The sequence below is a fragment of the Filicampus tigris genome, chromosome 15 (genome assembly GCF_054856515.1).
Source record: "Filicampus tigris isolate MCC_2025a chromosome 15, RoL_Ftig_1.0, whole genome shotgun sequence".
Lineage (NCBI taxonomy): Eukaryota > Metazoa > Chordata > Actinopteri > Syngnathiformes > Syngnathidae > Filicampus > Filicampus tigris.
Window position 1 is genome coordinate 15,229,335 of NC_141231.1, and position 19,122 is coordinate 15,248,456.

Below are 19,122 nucleotides of genomic sequence, written 5' to 3' on the forward strand. Positions count from 1 at the left end.
GGTTCTAATACAATAACAATTTGTGTGTACGCTTACCAGTCACAACATTAGGTAAACCATCCCAATGCGATTCAATACAAGCTCTGTAGCCATAATCTCACCTTTACAGAGATAGTAATGCTCAATTTGACCCACAATGTTGTTCGGATCTACGTACTGTCCCAGTTTTGTTATGACTGCTGTGGTAGCCAAGGACTCCCATCACTGGCACACTACTAGCACAGCTCAAAAACTACTCAACTGATTTCATTTATTGCGCCAGAGAAGGGAAGGCACAGCAGCTCGAGAAAAATAAAGAAAGTTACCCGTTTTCTATACGGTTAACAGTTACGTGGAGGCGGAGCCTATCACAGCTGACTTCGGGCACCCTGGACCGATCTCAGCCAATCACAGGAGGCAAAGGAACATTTTTTTTTATTTTCTTGAGCTGGGGGGGGGGGGGCGGGGGCGGGGCACAGCTGTTTCCTCACTAACTGATTCACTCTGCCACACTTTGAAAAGCGCTGGCTCATTAATTAAACTGGGAATACAGGCGTTTGGCCTTGTTGGAAGCCTGCACTTGTCTTTGTGAAGGAGGATTTTAAAAATACGCTCATAAGAGTAAGCACGTGCGCCCGATGTTGTGACTGGTGGGTGGGCAATATCGTGCGGGTCCAACATTGTCCTTACTGTGCCATTGTTGTGTATTGTATCTTGTCTAGGTCCGACACCCTATTGCAGAACAGGTCAGAATCAAATATCAAATCCCGAGCTGGGTTTCACATACGTCTCACTCCCGAATGATCGAAGGCATTTCTATTCACTAAATGAAATCGCTGTGCAATTTTACTCAGCTTTCCTCGAGGCACATTACTAATTAGCACCAAACCAAGCACCACCAGATACGATCGCTTATTATCCCGATGAGTCATTTTCCTTGCCTATAGCGTCGCCCGGCTTAACCATTACGTAATTTAAAACAGCGACTCGCTGGAACGGCAGTGTTGTGTTGCATTTGTTTCTGCATAAATGCAGGTTTGCATGCAAATTAAAACTACTGTGTGACTGCGCTCTGATTGAGATACAGCAACAGTACTACTATGATACAACTTTGTTATTTTGACGCATCGCATATTTAGTGTCACGCAGCCGTGTTTTAACGTGAATGTAGCGCACTGGCGGTGTCACATGATCGCCATATTGCACATTTATTATGCAGCATGCAGTTATAAATGAACCCATTTACTTCTTTTGAGACTTCCGCAACCACATCACACCCTTCCCGTGCATGTTGATGCATTTGGGGAATGCTTTAGAGCCATTTTCTTGTTTGTACGTCACCTACGGTAGATTGAATACGAGAGAAAATCACCGTGACACGTCCTCTCTTACTTCCTAGGTCCTCCCCTGCCTCCGCAAGACGTACAGGTGCTCTGTGGGCAGGCACCTGGGGTCCTACAGGTCCGCTGGAAGCCCCCCCTGTTGTCCCCCACAGGCACATCCAATGGTGCCAATGTCCTTGGCTACGCTGTCTGCACTAAAGGACAGAAGGTGAGGTGGATTTTTTTTTGCTACCCATACCCTGGTCATGTAGGACTCTCCTTACAGTGTTGGGAGGATTTGTGTCCAAGTGTGTCCATTTGTATTCCTAATGCTCGTACAACCCCAACAATGCTTTACTGTACTGTAACATTTTTGATTCAGTATTAGGATTGGTCTCTTTACTTAGAAAAGCCTTTTCTGCCCTCTGGTGACGACAAGACTGACTCAACCATTTACTTGAAAAGATGCTTTTCTTTCTTTCGTGTATTCCTTTAGTTTGTTGCGCGGTTCCAAGTCTGCCTTCTCTCGTCAGCCGGATCCCTTCAGTCAACCGAATAGAAAAGTGGCCGAAACAAAAATGACCGTTATCGGCACATTTTCATTCGTTAGGCGTGGAGCTTCTCCATTTTTTAAATGTGATAGACTCCACACATGAAAAGGGTTTGTTAATCAGCAAATGTGCTGTGAACATTTCTTTCATAACAATATCGATTAGGAGACTCCTCCCCTAAACCAGGTGTCTGTCGTAGTACCGACATTGACCTGTGAGGGGCAGCATGGTACCGCAGGACATTCATAGTGCCATAAAATACAGAGAAGAAGACATGATAGTAATCGAAGAGCAAATAGAAAGAGCTAGGCTAACTGTCAAATAATGTGATGTGTACCTTGTGGTCGCAAACTCTTGACCTTGTTATATTTATTGTGGTCAACAACTTGGGATGGATGTAGCACAAACACTCCTTCTCGATTTATGCCGGGCAACGGCGGACGAGCTTCTGCTCGCGTCCTAGTTATCGTTCCGTTTCATGTCGCAATGGCGGAGTCTGTGGCTCGTCTGAAATCAGCGTTAACCGCACACATAAAGATTTGTTCACGTGAACATTAAACGGGTTTAACGTTTACGATTGTCTGCCTGACCGTTTCACAAACGATAGGGAAGGGAAATCACTCTTAACACACCCCGCACCACCGATGATCCCTGAGAATGATCTTGTCGGATAATGGATCGGATGAGAAAGATGGGGTCCGAAGTATTTTCTTTGCCGTTGCCAATCGCTTGTGCGTGTCTTGAAATTAGATCGCGGAGGTGATGTTCCCAATGGCAGACTACGTGACCGTGGAACTGACGAGGATACAGTGCCTGGAGGCCAGGGAGGTCATAGTCAGGACGCTGTCCGCACAGGGAGAGTCCCAGGACTCCCACGTGGCCCTCATTCCAAACAACCTGCTCGTGCCTCTACCTCCCCTTCCTCTGCCAGCGCCGATGCACCCCCATCCCCTCGGCCAGCCCCACCTCACATCCCCCCGCCACCCTCACGCCACCCCGCAGCTTTCTGCTCCACCCCAAGCCCACGGACAACCGCTCCCACGCCATCCCCATCCTGCGCACCCTCAACCCCACCCAAGACTCCCTCACCCAGGCGGGCCCCAGCCAAACCAGAGTCGACCGCCCCATCCTCATCCGCAGGCCCTTCACCTCCACCAAGGTCCCAGGCCCCAGCACCGACTGCCTCTGCAGCCCCACGCCCATCCCCACCCCGTACCTCAGAGACCAGTAAGTGCCAGAGACCTGGATGCCAAAGAGCAAGCCGGCCACCACGGGGCCGCCGCCCCGCCCGGTTGGGACCTCGCACGCTCCCCTTCGTCCCAGCCGCCTATGCCCATGCAGGGCCACACCCTTGAGCCCCCTCCCCCCGGCAATCCACGTTCCCCCTCCCCTCAGAGGATTCTCCCACAGCCGAGGGGCACTCTCATCCCGGACAACGTGGCCAAAGCCATCGCCCGGGAAGCGGCGCAGAGGGTGGCGGCGGAGAGCGGCAAGGTCTGACCACGCCGCGGCGAAGGCGATGGCGCTGGCGCCCTTCACGGTTGTCACGGCGACGCGTCAACGGTACCCTTCCGTCTCACGTTTCAGGGGGACCGCAGACCTGTTAGCTACGGCGAACAGGGTCAGTCCTTTCACCAGCGTCACTCGGATGAGGAAGAGGAGGACGAGGAAGGGTCGGCGCGCCGCCGACGAAGGGGCCCTTCGGTCGACGAGTTCCTCCGAGGCTCTGAGCTCGGGAGGCCGGTATGTGAAACGCGGCGGGCCTTCTCGCGGCATCACGTTGAAATAGCCCGAGCTTAGACGCAAAGTCCGTTACGCCAGCGTGAGTGCAAAACTGGCTGCATGCAAACACGGCCGTGCCGGCGTCACTGTGTGTGCGTTCATCCGTCATGCGTGTCTGGCGCGTGTGCACGTCTGTATGTGTGTGGACTTAAACAAGCGGGTCTGTGTGTTTGTGTGTGACTGTCAAAAGCCTCACTATAGTCACAATGAAGATTATCACAGCGAGAGCAGCCGCGGCTCTGACCTGTCTGACATCATGGAAGAGGATGAGGAGGAGCTGTACTCAGAGATGCAGCTGGACGAGGGACGCCGACGCAACTCGCACAACACACCCAAGGTGCAGTTCTTTGCACTTGCTGTACTTAAAGCAGAGAGACTCGTGAGCATCCAAATTTACTGTTGGTTTGAGCGAACTGCACAGGCGCAGATATTTCACTGCTGCCTTTCCTTGCATTTGATATGTGTTGTTAGCGTGTGCGCTGAGTGTAGATGAAGTGCGGCGGAACCTCCAAAGTCGAACACAAAGCGTTCTGTGACGCCGACGTTAGAATTTCAAAACAAAACAGGAACTATTCGAGGCTGAAAACGGTGCCGCCGACAACGTAAACAACGTTTAATCAATCTAGGATAGCGTAAAACTAGCGACGGACTAATTTAATTTGCCCCGCGCTTACTCTCATACCGCAAATCATCTTTTACCATTGAAATGAATTAAGATGCAGATGATCCGTTCCAGTTAAAGCAACAAAATTCATTTTTACCGACATTTTTTTTAATTGAAAAAAAACAACAAAAAATGCCCTCATCAGTGTTGCACGGTATAAAAACACAGTTAGCTCTCCACATAACCTGCAAATACGGAAAATTTATCTAATGGATTGCCCGTCCTCCTTCTTCTTCTGTGTGATTTATTGTTGGTAGGCAAACGAGTTTAACGGTACGTTAGCGCCACCGACTGATATTATCCTTCCACTGTGAGGAAACAAATGTGAATTGAGGGCGGCTGGATGTTGTGAAGGTTGCTGCCGCCATTTAGTGGTTGAAAGGTCCGAAGATTTGATGACTGGGGTGACATTTGACTGACATTTCTTTTTTTTTTTTAATCTATTCTCCATTGTTGGCTGAAAAGGAATTCTGTCGAAGGTAGTGCGTTCGGGAGCTTCATGTAGTGCTTTGCCGCCATCTTGTTGCATCTATTGGAAATGACATTTTTGGGGGCTGTCAATTACTCCGGATTGTTGGATTTTTGGGCCTTATCTCCAAATAGGATCATTATACTGAGCATTAGCATCTACTTGGTAGAATTAATTTGTGTGTTTATTAATTGTATTGCTCTTATTGCGCTCTATATGTATTTCTGGTCTCATTCGATTTTTGGAGCTCCCAGAGAATTTTGCTTAGCCTCCAACTTTCACCACTTGTGTGCCGTTCGACTTTGGATGTTCCACTGCATCGGTCCTAAGTGAGGGGGTGTAAAAACGATTAAAAATCAGGGGCTAACATTGAAGGAGGCACTTAACAAAGCCTTGGTCGGTTTCACAACTCCTACCTAAGGATTAGAATTGCCGTTTTGGAACAATACACTTTCTCGTGGGCTTGTTTGTGTGCGTTTGCGTGTGCGTCAGCGTGTCTGTGTTTCAGTGTGCCTGTCTGCGAGCGCTGCATGAGTTTGTTTACATACAATTTGTTGGAGTACGTCAATGCACATGACCGTGTATTTGTTCACAAACGCGACTGTAGGGAAGTGAGCTCACTTCTGTCTGTGGCCGGCGTGTGAATAGGTCCTGTCTTCTGCATTGTAGTTAAACACTCCCTCTAGAGGCCGTCACGACCGGGATGGCGGCCGAAGGATTCATCAAAGTGGCTCGCAGCCTCAGAGACGACCTCTGATGGTCCCTGCCATCGGTCAGTATAACCTGGGTTCATTTATGTTTCCACCAAGGTTCCATGCTTCAGATTCTGGACATCATTGTTAAGTGGTTGGTGATGTTTCATGCTGTGTAAATGTAAAAGGTGGTACAAAATATATCTTTTTTTTTTTTTTGCCTTGGAGATCGCAGAAACTCAACTCCTCCAATCTTTTAATTTAAATGAAAATATGTGTAACTAGTATTTACAACATCCGTTCTGTAAATATGCAACCATTATACATAACATCAGCTTCTTTTTTTTTTTCATTATAAATAAACATAGCAGGGCTTTGGTTTCAACATTTCTCAAAAACACACTTAAAATGTCCCAAATTTGGGAAAATGGGTTATGGTCTGCTGAAAGCAAGGTTGCATTTTTTTTTTTGACAATAATTACAAAAGGCATGTTTGTCGCAAACGCTGTTTATTTTCAGATGGGTCTTTAATCAAGGTGGAGGGAATTATGAAGAGTTCCAAATAAATACCAGTCACCACAAAACCTCCAGGCTTTTTATAGAAAGAGGGAAAAAATGTCAGGAAAGCCTGCTACAAATTTATTTCGGGCCATTTATTCTATTCTATTCAATTTAAATGCTGACAAAAAAAAATCTTTTAAAAATTAGTTCTACAGCTCACGTTAATGTTTTGAAAAGAAATATCTATGGTATATTTTTTTTGTCATTTATCACCCAAAACATTTAGAAGAGGGTGTGCAGAATTTTTAAATCCACTGTTTCTTGCCACACATACCCAAAATGTTTTTAAAATTTTTTTTTTACATTTATAGGATAGTATTTCTGTACAAATATTAAATGAATACACTTTTGATACCAACCTATCTATACTTCATACATAAATACATCTTTTAATTTATCATTTTTTTGCTTCTCGTCCTCGTTCTGTGATGACGTCTGCTCATAACCTTGACCGACCGCCTGAACTTTCTAAATGTCTTTCTATTTTCCACATGATTCTGTCTTCCTACATTCATGTCCAGTTAACCTTTTGGATGGAATTATGTTGACATTGTAACCCCGGCACCTTCTGATTGGTGTTTCTTGTAGAAGTAACCTCTGAGAATAACAGTGAGGGAAACATGTCCCCCGTCACCGAGGAGAATAACTGTGGCAGAGTAGCTCGGTTCAGGACCAGGTCTTCCCGCAGGCACGGGGGCGGCACCAGGTCTCCCCATGGTACGTGCTGCAGCCTGCAGTCCTGTCTGATGCCACCACAGCACGCCAAGCACAACGCCATGAGCAAGTTGGCAAATGGCAAGGAGGAGCTGGAGACACTTACGCGTCGTGTTGCAAAGGGACGGAAAATTTCCCGCCATTTTTGGGATGATTTTGGAAATATTCCAAGTTGGAAACTTTACATTGTGAATGTACTGATGAGAACATATGGAATTCATTTTAAAATACCCTGCTCAAGTTACCTCCACGGGGTCTTGCAAATCAATGCTGCTGGAGTGTGGTGCGCGAGGGCAGAACTAAACCTGTAAGCGAGAAGTTTTGACAATTCTTTCTATGAGAAGAATACAGGGAAGATGACTGTGAGTATGAGTCAGTTTTGTTCATCGGTTGTAGTTTACAGGAGAAGAACTGAATTCAAGTATAAAAAAAAAGGCGATTTGAACAGTCTTTGAATCCAAATATACTGTCTATTTGATGATTATACATTAATTCCACGATTTTACTCAAGTAAATTATCTGCTGCAGGCTTTGTAGAAAATAGGAAAATGCGATTAATCGCGCCAACAGAAAATTGTGTGATTAATCATATATATATATATATATGTGTGTATATATATGTATATATACGTGGGTATATATATATGTGTATATATGTGTGTATATATGTATATATATATATATATATATATATATATATATATATATATATATATATATATATATATATATATAAAATAACATTTGAATGATGTATTATTAGAGTCAATATCACCCTAAGGTACCTTTATGAAATATGGTACGTTAATAATTTGTATAAGCTTCCAACTTTGAAAATTCCAGAATTTTGCAACCCTAGAAGCGAGTGGCTCCTCCTCTTTGATTCTTATACTCACGCAGTTGAATGGCATGATTGCACTGCACAGATATGGCGGACCCACTACTCAAGTGCTCTGGGTTGTTCACAGTTGGCGATCGCCGTAATTGACTGTTTGCACTGAGAGCGCTCCCCTCACTGCACTGAGATCCCGATGCCTGCTGAGACCCTCCCTCTTTGCGTTATTAGGCCTCGTGACACTTTTGGCAGCATTATAGCATGAACCTTTGAGTTTGATTGGGCATTTGGGATTGATGTTGATAGGGTCAAAAATAATCAACCTAATTTTTGGGGCATAGGCATACCTAGGGAGTGATCATGCTTTGAGTTTTTAGGCATAGCCAAGAAATGACTTGACAAGTTCTGTGTGGACTATACTGCTGAAGTTGTACGCATTAGGATATTGTGTTAATATGTTGATGTACTGTATGTTTGATGAGTTCCAGTTGTCGTTTTATGTTGCGTGCATGTCGGAGCACTGTGTGTTCATGATGTTGTGTCTTGTCTGTGTGTCATTTCCTGTGTGTTGCACCGTGGTCTGTCATGCTCCTTGTTTGTCCGTTACACTACCAAATATGTGATCAATGTGTGTTTTAATCCGTTTGTGCACTTTGGTAATGGCAATTTTCAGCATGCTGACAAGCTGTTACGCAATAGTTCATTGAAGAACATTGATATGTGTATGCCATTGTTTTTTTTTTTTTGTCCCAAATAATTTCCAATCATTTTGCCCGTGGCCCAAACAAATCACATTGTCAGTCAAATTGCACTTTTATTTCTTCATAAATGCATACATTTTTTTCCAGTGCTGTCAACTTTACTCCATCTCATTTGAGTTTTCAGCCACTATTTTATTTCATATTTGTGTGTTCAAGATGGCTACAGGGATCGCCACTCCCCCACCTACTTTGATGAGTCGGAGCCAGAGGAAGCCTTCCGGGTATTTGTGGCGCTCTTTGACTACGACCCTCTGTCCATGTCCCCTAACCCAGACGCAGCCGATGAGGAGTTGCCCTTCAAAGAGGGCCAAATCATCAGGGTGAGACTTTCAGATTCACACACGCTCTGACTTAAGTGTTCATCCAATTCCTTATCGACTCTCATTCGGTAAAGCAATGAAATAATACAAATGACAAATGTGTACATATACTGTATAATTATCTTTACACATGTCATGCATTGCTGCCTCCTCTTCTCCAGATATACGGTGATAAAGACACAGACGGGTTCTACAGAGGTGAAGTTAGGGGCAGGATGGGGCTGATCCCGTGCAACATGGTGTCCGAAATACGAGCGGAGGATGACGAAACCATGGATCAGCTCATCAAACAAGGTTTCCTGCCTCTGAGCACCCCGGTGGACAGATTAGGTACTGAACATAAAATGAATTGTGCCTGAAGTGATGGCTAAATGATGGATGTTCTGAAAGTCAGTTATCATGGTTTTCAGAGCAGAACAGAAGAGGCCTCCGCCGAGGTGAGGCCTCCAGGAGGATGGTGGCTCTGTACGACTACGACCCCAGAGAGAGTTCGCCGAATGTCGACGTCGAGGTATCACAAATCAGCAGCAACATCGTACGTCATTCCACAACTGGAGGGCAATTTAAGCACCAACTTTTTGGGAAATTTGACCTTTATGTTTTCAAGAAATGCAGTTCATCAACCACCATATAATTTGCTTCGTCTAGCTCAGCCATCAGCAGTATACTTTTCAAGGTATTTTGTTGTTTGGTACAAACCTGCTGCAGATACTCATGCACCTGAAAACATATATTTAAACAATATTGCCAAATAAATGCTTTACAATGAAATAAAGTACTTGAATACAAGTTTAATTTTAGTTACAGGGTTGCAAATGAAGACCAATGGTAGAGATTCTGCTGAAGAGTACATGCTAGCTGTTAGCTGCTATGCTAACTAGTTAAGAACAAACTTTATGTATTAGAAAAGAAAATCTTTGATGTGAATACATTTTTCTGATAATATGAATCCTGTAATTGTGTTGCATTGTTTGAGTCACACTATTACATTAGAAAATATTGGGAAAAAAAATGGAACACAGATTATAGAATTTTCACTCAGTTGACTTACTAACCACAATTCCAAAGCAAAAAATAAAATATGTCGGTGATAAAACAAAGTGGTTTAACAATTACAAGGGAGACATATGAACACAATAATTCCAAAACAATCAGATTTAAAAAGCAATGTCTCTTTTATATTTGATATGCAAGTTGGCCATCAAGGGGGAGCAAGATGAGAAATTAGCCATTTTAGTTGGTGCTACATTCACACAGCCTACATTTTGTCTCAGGAAAATTTGCTCAAGTTATCTTTCTGTATTTCGTGCATGTACTCATAAAAATGTCTCAAAATGTCCCCCAATTCTGGAATGACACCTCATAGGTTACTGTATTAAAAATAAACAAAAAAAAAAAACACTTTTTACTCTATATCAAGTAACTCTTTCCCTCCTCCGATAGGCTGAGCTCACCTTCTGCACGGGTGACATCATTGCAGTGTTTGGTGATATTGATGAAGATGGCTTCTATTATGTGAGTGTCCTCATTAATCGTCAGAGGGACGCCCATTTTGTTGGCGATGGACGGGGAAACTTAAAAAAAAAAAAAAATAGTTGGACTAAGCATAATCGGAAGCTCATTTTTTTCCCGTCTATGTAATGGTCTATTTCGGACATACGGACAATTACAACTGCAGGATACGAGCTCAGGTAATGTACTTACTTTTCGTCACTAGTGCTGAGAAGAATGTAATATTTGTGTGGTTTTTTTTTGCTGGACACTGGTACAAATTTCCTCTTGATTCTGGGTCTTTTAAAATATTGGGGGGGGCGGGATTAATCACGGGAAGCATAGCACTGCCTGCTCATGTTAGCAAACAGGCTAGCCGTGATATTTTTCTCAATTACTCCGAAATAGACAACCCAACACTTTCCACATACCCGATGACGGGCATTCGGAATCAGATTCTTACGATCAAACTCCGGCCTCTGAGGCGTTCTCTTCCATCTTCTCCACAGGGTGAGATCAACGGTCACCGCGGTCTGGTTCCCTCCAACTTCCTGGAAGAAGTGCCTGACGACGTGGAGGTGTATCTGACCGATACGCCCTCCCACTTCCCCCGCGAGGAGCCCGCCAACCGGCCCCCTGCCAACTCTGCCGCCAGCGTCCCGGAGGGCAAACGGGTACACCATCACCATCGCCGCTCCCAGCGCTAAGGCCCTGTGCTCATCCATTCCTCCGTCTCCTCTCTTTCTCTTGATTTCCGCCTCTCGCTTGCTCCACGTTGCCGTGTGTGTGCTCTCCATCGTGTGTGTTTATTGTCCGTGTGGTGGCTGTGGTGACTGACTAACAACTCCTCCCCCCTGCTCCGTCACCGTCAGGAAAAAAGGGGGCGACCAAAAACGAAAAAAAACAATCGAGTGTAACACCTTTCTGAGTCTCAGAGAAAGGAAGAAGCAAAGCCTGACATGGACAGAGAGAGGATAGACTCTGCGGGGAAGGGGAGTGGGGGTTCTTGCATGCTTGAGGAGGCTCAACTCATTCCTTCCATTTGTTCCTCTTTGCACTGAAACACAAAAATCTCATCGTGGTTATTGTGTATGGCAACAATAATGACAAGTGCTTTAATAACACCTAACTGCTACACTGAGAAAAAAAAAAAAAAAAGCATTGGAGGAAAACACACACACACACACAAAAAAAAGCATGCCTTTTTCATAATGGTTCCATTTTCTAATGACTCTTGACTGTTGTGTTTCCCGAAAAGAGGCTTTGTTTCTTTTATGTATGTTGCACACACATCAATCTATTTTCCAGCTCTGTTTGAGGCCAAAATTAACTGCAGCACTGAGACATCCGAAGTGTATTGTTATAAAGGAACAATAAAAGAAATGAGAAGAAAAAAGAAAAAAAAATTGGATATTAAAAACCTTCTTTTGGTGCTCTCTGTGTTGTTGTGTGTGTCAATGTTTTCATTGTGGTGCGTTGTGGTATGTGGGTTCTTTCTGATGGTGACTTACGCTGCTACATTTTCTTCCTTTTTTTTTTTTTTTTTTTTTTTTTTCATTTTACCCCCCTCACCCCGCTTGTCCAACAATAAGAAAAAAAAAAAAAAACGGAGGAAAATTGTTCATCTCACACCATTTGCCCCGTAGAGTAAGTCAGCAACTTGAGATACCAAACTAGCAGCTCTAATGCGCTCCAGCTTGAACTCACAAAGTTTTTTTTAATTTTTTTTATTTATTTTTTTTTAGTAACAGCAATGTACTACTGTCTCACTTCAAAATAGTGCAAACAAAAGAGTGCGTCGAGCTAACGCATTAGAATACAAGCCTGGTATCTATAGTTGTGTCCCTGGGTGTTGTACTTGCTAAGACCTGTACTCTTACTGTATGTTCCCTCATGGCCGACTGGTGGTGGACTCCTCTGGCTCTGTCCAACTCAACTTCTTCCTCGGTCTTTCTACCGCATTTGTACATTTTCCTTTTGTTCAAACAAGCAGGTGCGTCCCAAATCACAGCCGTATCGTAATTAGCACATTAAAACGTGAAAGAAAACGGTTCAAGTTCAAATATCGTGGGTGTCAAACTCAAGGCCCGGGGGCCAAATCTGGCCCGCGAAAGCAGATTATGTGCATCGACTTCATGTTTGTAGTTGAAATTTGAAAATTGCAAATTGTTGCGATATTGCAAGCAATTTTTTTTCCCCCAATCCCTCTTTTTAATACATGTAATAATATTTGAACACTGTTGAAACCAAATCCCTCTTTTTAATGCATGTAATAATATTTGAACAAACTGTTTTTAATGGCCTCTTATTCAAAACTTTTTATTCATAATTTTGTTGTCTATTTGTAATATGAGGCGATCATACATTTATTCGGGTTCACATTCGTAACGTCCCTCCAAAGGAAGTCATAACTACGATGTGGCCCACGGAAAAAATGAGTTTGGCCCCTCTACATTAGGAAATAAACCACCATATAATTTTATTTGTCTAGCTCAACCATTAATGTTACACTTTTGTTAAGATATTTATTTTGATAAATCCTACCTTTTTGTGTTTGGCACAATGTTCTGTTACCAATACGCAAACATCTCAAAATATCTATCTTTAAATATGGGAAGTCAACCCAAACATATTTTCTTCCAGAATATGTTCTGTGCAAGCCCATTAGTTGAGACGAGGCATTCTAATTTTAATTAATATTGTGTTTATGGAATATGAGTTATGCAGCAAAATCCACCCCTTTTTAGCCATCTCTGGGGGCGGCCATTTTGTCACTTCTGTCGACTGAAAATGACATCACAGACCCTCGGCGAGTAGTGATGTCATTTTCATTTGGCAGAAGTGACAAAATGGCCGCCCCTGGAGATGGCTAAAAAGGGACCTATTAACTCTTATTCCACAAACGCAATATTTATCAGAATGCCTTGTTTCAAGTAGTGAGCCCTGCTGGGAACATATTCTTGAAAAAAAATATTTTTGGGTTGACTTCCGCTTTAAAAAAAAAAAAAAAAAAAAAAAAAAATAGTGTCACCTTTCTTTCAACATTTCAAATCACAAGCAAGGTTCATTTTACACTCTAAATTGCCCACAGTTTAATATGGGTGTGAATGATTGTTTGTCTATATGTACCTTGCGATTGACTAGCGACCTGTCCAGAGTGTACGCTGCCTCTTTGTCAGCTGGGACGGGCTCCAGCGATAAATACGGAAAATTCACAGCTGGAAGTGTTGTGGACGCGACAAACCTGAAGTCACTATGTGCACTCTGTATATTTGTATGTTTCTGTAAATCTTGCAGACGTGTCTTAAAAATGATCACTACCTATAAGGAAATCAACTTGTGTTCCCGAGGAGACAACATTCTACTGTCCAACAACTTCCTTGCTTCCCTCCCCATCGCCTCTCTCCCCAGATCGCCACGGAAACCCTCGTCGATAACGACGTGGCACCCGTCCGCGCGCCGTCCCCCATCGTCCGCCCGCTGCTGCCGGGCACCATGAGACCCCTCAGCCCGACAAGGGGAACCCCCAGCCTTCCCCTGGAACCCCGCAACCCTCAAGATTTAGCAAACAAGAAGAAGAAAGGACTCCTCTCCAAGGGGAAGAAGTTACTCAAGCGACTTTCCCCTGCCAAATAAAAGCCGGCGTGTACAGTGTAGCCACTCGACATTCTGATGTTTTCTCCGGGACCGTACGAGGCGGACTGAGTGCGGTTCAGTTCCTCTGTGATCCAAATCAATGACGTTCTGTATAGTGCCAAAATCAAGAGAGAAGCGACCACAAAAACAAAAAACAACAACAAAAAAAAAAACAACAACATTACTGTGATGTATTTTAAATCGCGATTGTTTTCATCAAGTGTAGTTGAATCTTTTTGTTGTGGAAACTATTACATTCTTTCACGCAGGGTACCTGCTAACGGTGGCATACTTTGTACTGTATGTTTTCGGATGAGAACAGGTTGAAAAGGACAACGCCGGGAGTGATACAAGCTGCTAACACAAGTGGCTCTATTTTCGTCAGCGGCGTAAATCCAGCGCGGCGGGTGGCATATCCCAGCGCAGAAGCCAATTTCGCAGATGAGCGCGGGCCCGGCGGATCTGCGACGGGGAGGGCCGCGCCAGAGCGGGTGCGGTCACGGTCGACTCCAATCACGTCCAATCGGAGCGGCTCCTTTCGACGAGGCTGAAGCAAATTTGCGCCGCTAAGTGGGCGCTCGGACACTGCCCTCGCCCCGCATCGTTCATGCGCGACCCAAAATCTGTGTCGACCGGTGGCGTGATTAAGAAAAACAAACATAATAACGACGATAGTCGTCATAATAATGCCTTCCATGAATTTTAGTCGGTGATTCAAGAGGGTTTGATCGCCGCTGTTCACATATTCTAAATATGCCAGTGTCCCCTGACAATTTCACCAAAATCACGTTCGACCAGCTGCGCCAGGATTTCGACGCGGTCCGAGCGGGCATACGTTTAGTCGCACTTTCTGCCATCAAATTGTCCCTCTGCCAGGCACATCCCCAAGGACACGCTCTCGCTTCGCCCAGCTTGGTGGAAAACCGGTCTGCCAAATTGGCAGACAGGCCTCACGCTCATACGAAAAAATCAGGACATGCCGTCATTTGCGCCAAGGCGCAAGTGCACCGTCTACGAAAATAGAGTCCAAAGGCTTTATTCAGTGCAATATTGTACAGAGGCGGTAGCAGATGTGGTATGGAAAGATTGATTAGAAATGGGTTTAATCATGAAGCGTTCATGCAAAAAGAGCTTTTGGAGCACCAGGCGAGCCTCTCAGTGGCCTTTACCAAAACAGCATAAGTGTGACGTTCCTCGTTTGCGTTGATTTTTCATCCTTGAACCTCAAATCACATCAGTTGGGTCCATAATTATTTGAACAATGACATCGGCGTATTCATCGCCCGGATAAATTTGGACCAAACTGTTTTTGATGTCAAAGGAAGGAATGGCACGTCTTGTTCAAAGCAAAATGTCTTTTTTTTTTTTTTTTGTTGCACAAAGTTGTATGACGCTTGGAAAGTAATATTTGTTTGATGTGATACACTCATGTCTTGCACCTTTTTTGTTTTTATCCTTTTTTTTTTTGTTCCCCACTTAAAGCGGAAGTCAACCCTAACATATTTTCAACAATATGTTCCCAGCAGGCCCACTGGTTGAAACACGGCATTCTGATTAATTTTGCGTTTGTGGAATAAGAGTTAATAGGCCCCTTTTTTAGCCATCATTGGGGGCGGCCATTTTGTCTTTTGTTGACTGACAATGACATCACAACTGCTCACGACGACCAATCACGGCTGACCTGTTTTCTGAATCTGAGCCCTGATTGGTCGTCGTGAGCAGTTGTGATGTCATTTTCAGTCAACAAAATGGCCGCCCCCTGAGATGGCTAAAAAGAGGCCCATTAACTCTTATTCCACAAACGCAATATTTATCAGAATGCCTTGTTTCAACTTGTGGGCCTGCTGGGAACATATACTTGAAAAAAATATGTTTGGGTTGACTTCCGCGTTAAAATCGAGAGCTCATGTTCGGAGCTGGGCATTTTACTAAGAATTGGGCGTCAGTGATGGATAGACGGACCGGTCCGTCACATAGACGGAATGCCCAGCTCTGCTCATGTGGTCATGTGACGTAGCAATCACAAATTCATTTGTCATAATATTAGCAGAATATAGACCATAAGCAGAAGGCCACTTTAAAACCTCGTTAAAAGGGACAAATCAAAAGGGTTGGTTATTGTGTGAGTAAACAAAAACAAAAAAAAATCACTTCTTTTATGTAAGTGAACTTTTTCTAGCTGATATTTACAGTATGTACAGGTCATGTATGTGCGTACTTACACGTTAGGACTTACACGACTTCTTTATTCCGGTGATCATAAAGTGCAGTTTGACCTTGAAAAAAAAAAAACATTCAAATAAATTTGGATGGCTCACTGCCTTCTAATAAAAATATTAGTCTTTGCCATCGCCATGGTGACCTGTAGCGGACACCTCGAGTGTTGTTTTCGCGTGAGTGCAGCGCTTGTGCAAATGTGTGACGCACACTAAAATGCTCAGACAATGTTTATTTCACGACATGATGTTATAACATTTAGCACGCATATTCATTGCCTTGGCTAAACAAACTTCAAGTAATGCCATTGGATTTGTCACACTGTGACGTGAAAGTCAATTGCACTTAGCAACTGTAGGGGGAGCCCCAGAGCAAAATTCATTTTGTGACTTTTAGCTACTTGTTGCTTTAATCATTTTTGTGTACTGAAAACAAAGTTCAATTTTCAAACTAGTACCGACCTTTGAAATCCTCCCCCCAAATGTACGAATTTGAAAGTGATTAATCCTCCACAACATAACGCAGAGGTTACTGTATTCATGTCGAAAAAAATATTTTACCTACTTATTGTACTTACTGCTTTTTGACAGTAGCATCTACATAAAAAAACATGATCGACTGATTGATGAACTCATTCAATCCCAAAGACGTATTTATGTCTTTTCACAGTCCAGGCATTCAATCCCAGGAATTTATTTGTACTTTTTTCAATTTTTTTTTTCAAACGTTAGCGTAAAAGAGGGTCTGAATATGTCTGGTAATGAATGAGTTAATGACCAAAACTCATCAAGATCATTGCCAAGTAATAATGATTAAAAGAAAAAAAAAATCATACCCACTCATGAATATTTTAGAGCAAAATTCAACATATTGATTTGTTCCATCTCACTTAGTGGCCCACAAAGTATAAAAAAGAAAAGTTATCATAATCATTTACTTACGAATGGGTGTTTTGGTGTGAACGCTGTAGTTGTTTTGTACTCAGATCCATTTGAAGATCATTTTAAAATGTTTCTACTTGATTTTATGACAGCCTTTTATCAGTGCACTGAGTCGACAAAAAAATAATAATAATCGCAAACATTCTCATAGTGTCTTTTGAAATCAGATGTATAGTCCACCGTATGTGCTATCTTTGTGATCAAAGTTGCGGAGAAAAAAAAAACAAGAAATTATTGGGCAGTATTTATGGTGATTGTGTGGGTGTGCATGTGAAAAAAAGCAGACTTTTATAACCTAAATAAATTTGATATTTTGTAAAATGTTTGCATTTGTTTGTGTAAGCTGTCTGTGGTTTACTAAACTGGATTATTATTATAATTTTTTTTCTAGTATCCAAATACTGGTGTTTCGTCTTGTTAATATAGCGCTAGCATCTGCAGGCGTTGCTGCGGTGGGGATGTGTTCCCTCCAAATTATTAAGGAAAATTGTTAAGGAAAAAAAAAATTGTCAATAAAATAAACAAAAATGCTTAAAAAAAAAAGAAAACTAGGTGAAACCATATCTTACATTTGTAAAAGTAATGATAACTATAGTGAAAATGTCCTTCTTTTTTAATCAATATCATACCCGAGTTTTGTTTTTATTTCAGTATTGCGGTACGTCCATACAGAAGAAGGAAGGTCAAACTGTGTTTTGAGAATTGTAATTTATTTTATTAGACAATACTTAGAAACGTTTTTTTTCTTATCTTGCACTCATCAAATACCCCCATATGTTGAAAAAATGAAAACCTATACTAAAACTAATAAAAATTCAACTGAGCGAGCCTTTTTAAAAGTTAAAAACTAACAAACCTGCTCAAAAAAAAAACAATTTTAAAAAAAGTCAAAATGAAATAAAAACGAACTATAATTAAAAATCCCAATCTATTTCAAACTATTTTAACCTTGTTTCACTGCATGTGCCATATAGACCGCCTGTCATAATGGTAACCGAATCAGCGCTCACCCATAGTCTCAGCAGTGTGGTTAATGCGAAGATAGCTGACTAATCGTCCCCTTTAGCCCAATTTCAACAAGACAAGAAAAAGCGGTCTCAAGTGTACTATAACTCTTTGGCTGTAACTATGACTCTTGGTTTTCCTTAATCAGAGGTCACTCTGGATGTTTTGAAAGATTGTAGTTTGTCATTTTCACCACATGATGGCACTGCATCCTGCATTTTCACATACCTCAAGAATTAGACTGACAACCTTTACTGAGTCACGGCACATACATGAAACTGCACACCACCAAACAAAAAAATGTCAAAGCGTAAATAAAACAAAGTAAAAAGAAAAAACTACGTATATCTGCTATAATATTGCTTAGATGCATTTAAACTCCGGAAGAACTGAAATTTGAACCAAACATCACAACTGTGAGGCAGACATGCACTTGGTCAACCTGCTATCTATCTATCTATCTATCTATCTATCTATCTATCTATCTATCTATCTATCTATCTATCTATCTATCTATCTATCTATCTATCTATCTATCTATCTATCTATCTATCTATCTATCTATCTATCTATCCGTCCGTCCGTCCATCCCTCCCTCCCTCCCTCCATCCATCCATCCCTCCCTCCCTCCCTCCATCCATCCATCCATCCATCCATTCCCCAATGCATTTATTTATAATGGGTGTCAATTATACAAAGATTGTCGCTATTAATGTTTGTTTATCCTATGCAGTTACTTCACAGACCTCAAGGGGGCAGCAGTGGTTTCCCCTTTCGGAAGACTCCTGATGTAACAGAAGCTACCATTATACCATTATGGAGAAAATAATTATTTAAAAAAAAATTCGCTCCTTCTGTCCTTGCTAAAATGAAGAACTTGTAACAGCACCTTGGCTTTAGCTTTCATTTTCTTGCATCTTGTGTCTCCGTACTGCACCCACCTCTTCATCCTCGTGTGCCCCCCGCCCCCCCCCACCCCTCACCCCCACCCCCCGGAGGGTCTAGTTTTAAAATTCTTGCCAGCTGTAAACTCTCCATCATTCACCTGCCACCTCGCCCACCATCAGAGTGGGACACCAGGAGACATCCATCTTCCCCATGCCCTTTCCGAATATTCCATAAACGCTCCGATTGCCCGTGTAACGCTCGTTTCGGCCTATCGAAGCAACAGTGTCATTTAAT

At 42.8% G+C, this 19,122-nt stretch overlaps 1 protein-coding gene across 1 annotated transcript in view; it reads left to right on the forward strand.

Moving 5' to 3' along the window:
* Positions 1–15,341, forward strand: part of rimbp2a (RIMS binding protein 2a) — a 55,349-nt gene extending 40,008 nt beyond the window's left edge. Inside the window, exons 15-27 of the mRNA XM_086052901.1 lie at positions 702–725; positions 1,379–1,530; positions 2,603–3,346; positions 3,440–3,595; positions 3,825–3,971; positions 5,437–5,539; positions 6,609–6,737; positions 8,487–8,650; positions 8,812–8,980; positions 9,061–9,161; positions 10,094–10,165; positions 10,651–10,815; positions 13,553–15,341. Coding sequence (XP_085909027.1) covers positions 702–725; positions 1,379–1,530; positions 2,603–3,346; positions 3,440–3,595; positions 3,825–3,971; positions 5,437–5,539; positions 6,609–6,737; positions 8,487–8,650; positions 8,812–8,980; positions 9,061–9,161; positions 10,094–10,165; positions 10,651–10,815; positions 13,553–13,777 — 2,351 coding nt within the window. The 3' untranslated portion in view covers positions 13,778–15,341. The remainder of the gene's footprint in view (positions 1–701; positions 726–1,378; positions 1,531–2,602; positions 3,347–3,439; positions 3,596–3,824; positions 3,972–5,436; positions 5,540–6,608; positions 6,738–8,486; positions 8,651–8,811; positions 8,981–9,060; positions 9,162–10,093; positions 10,166–10,650; positions 10,816–13,552) is intronic.
* The last annotated feature ends 3,781 nt before the right edge of the window (positions 15,342–19,122 follow it).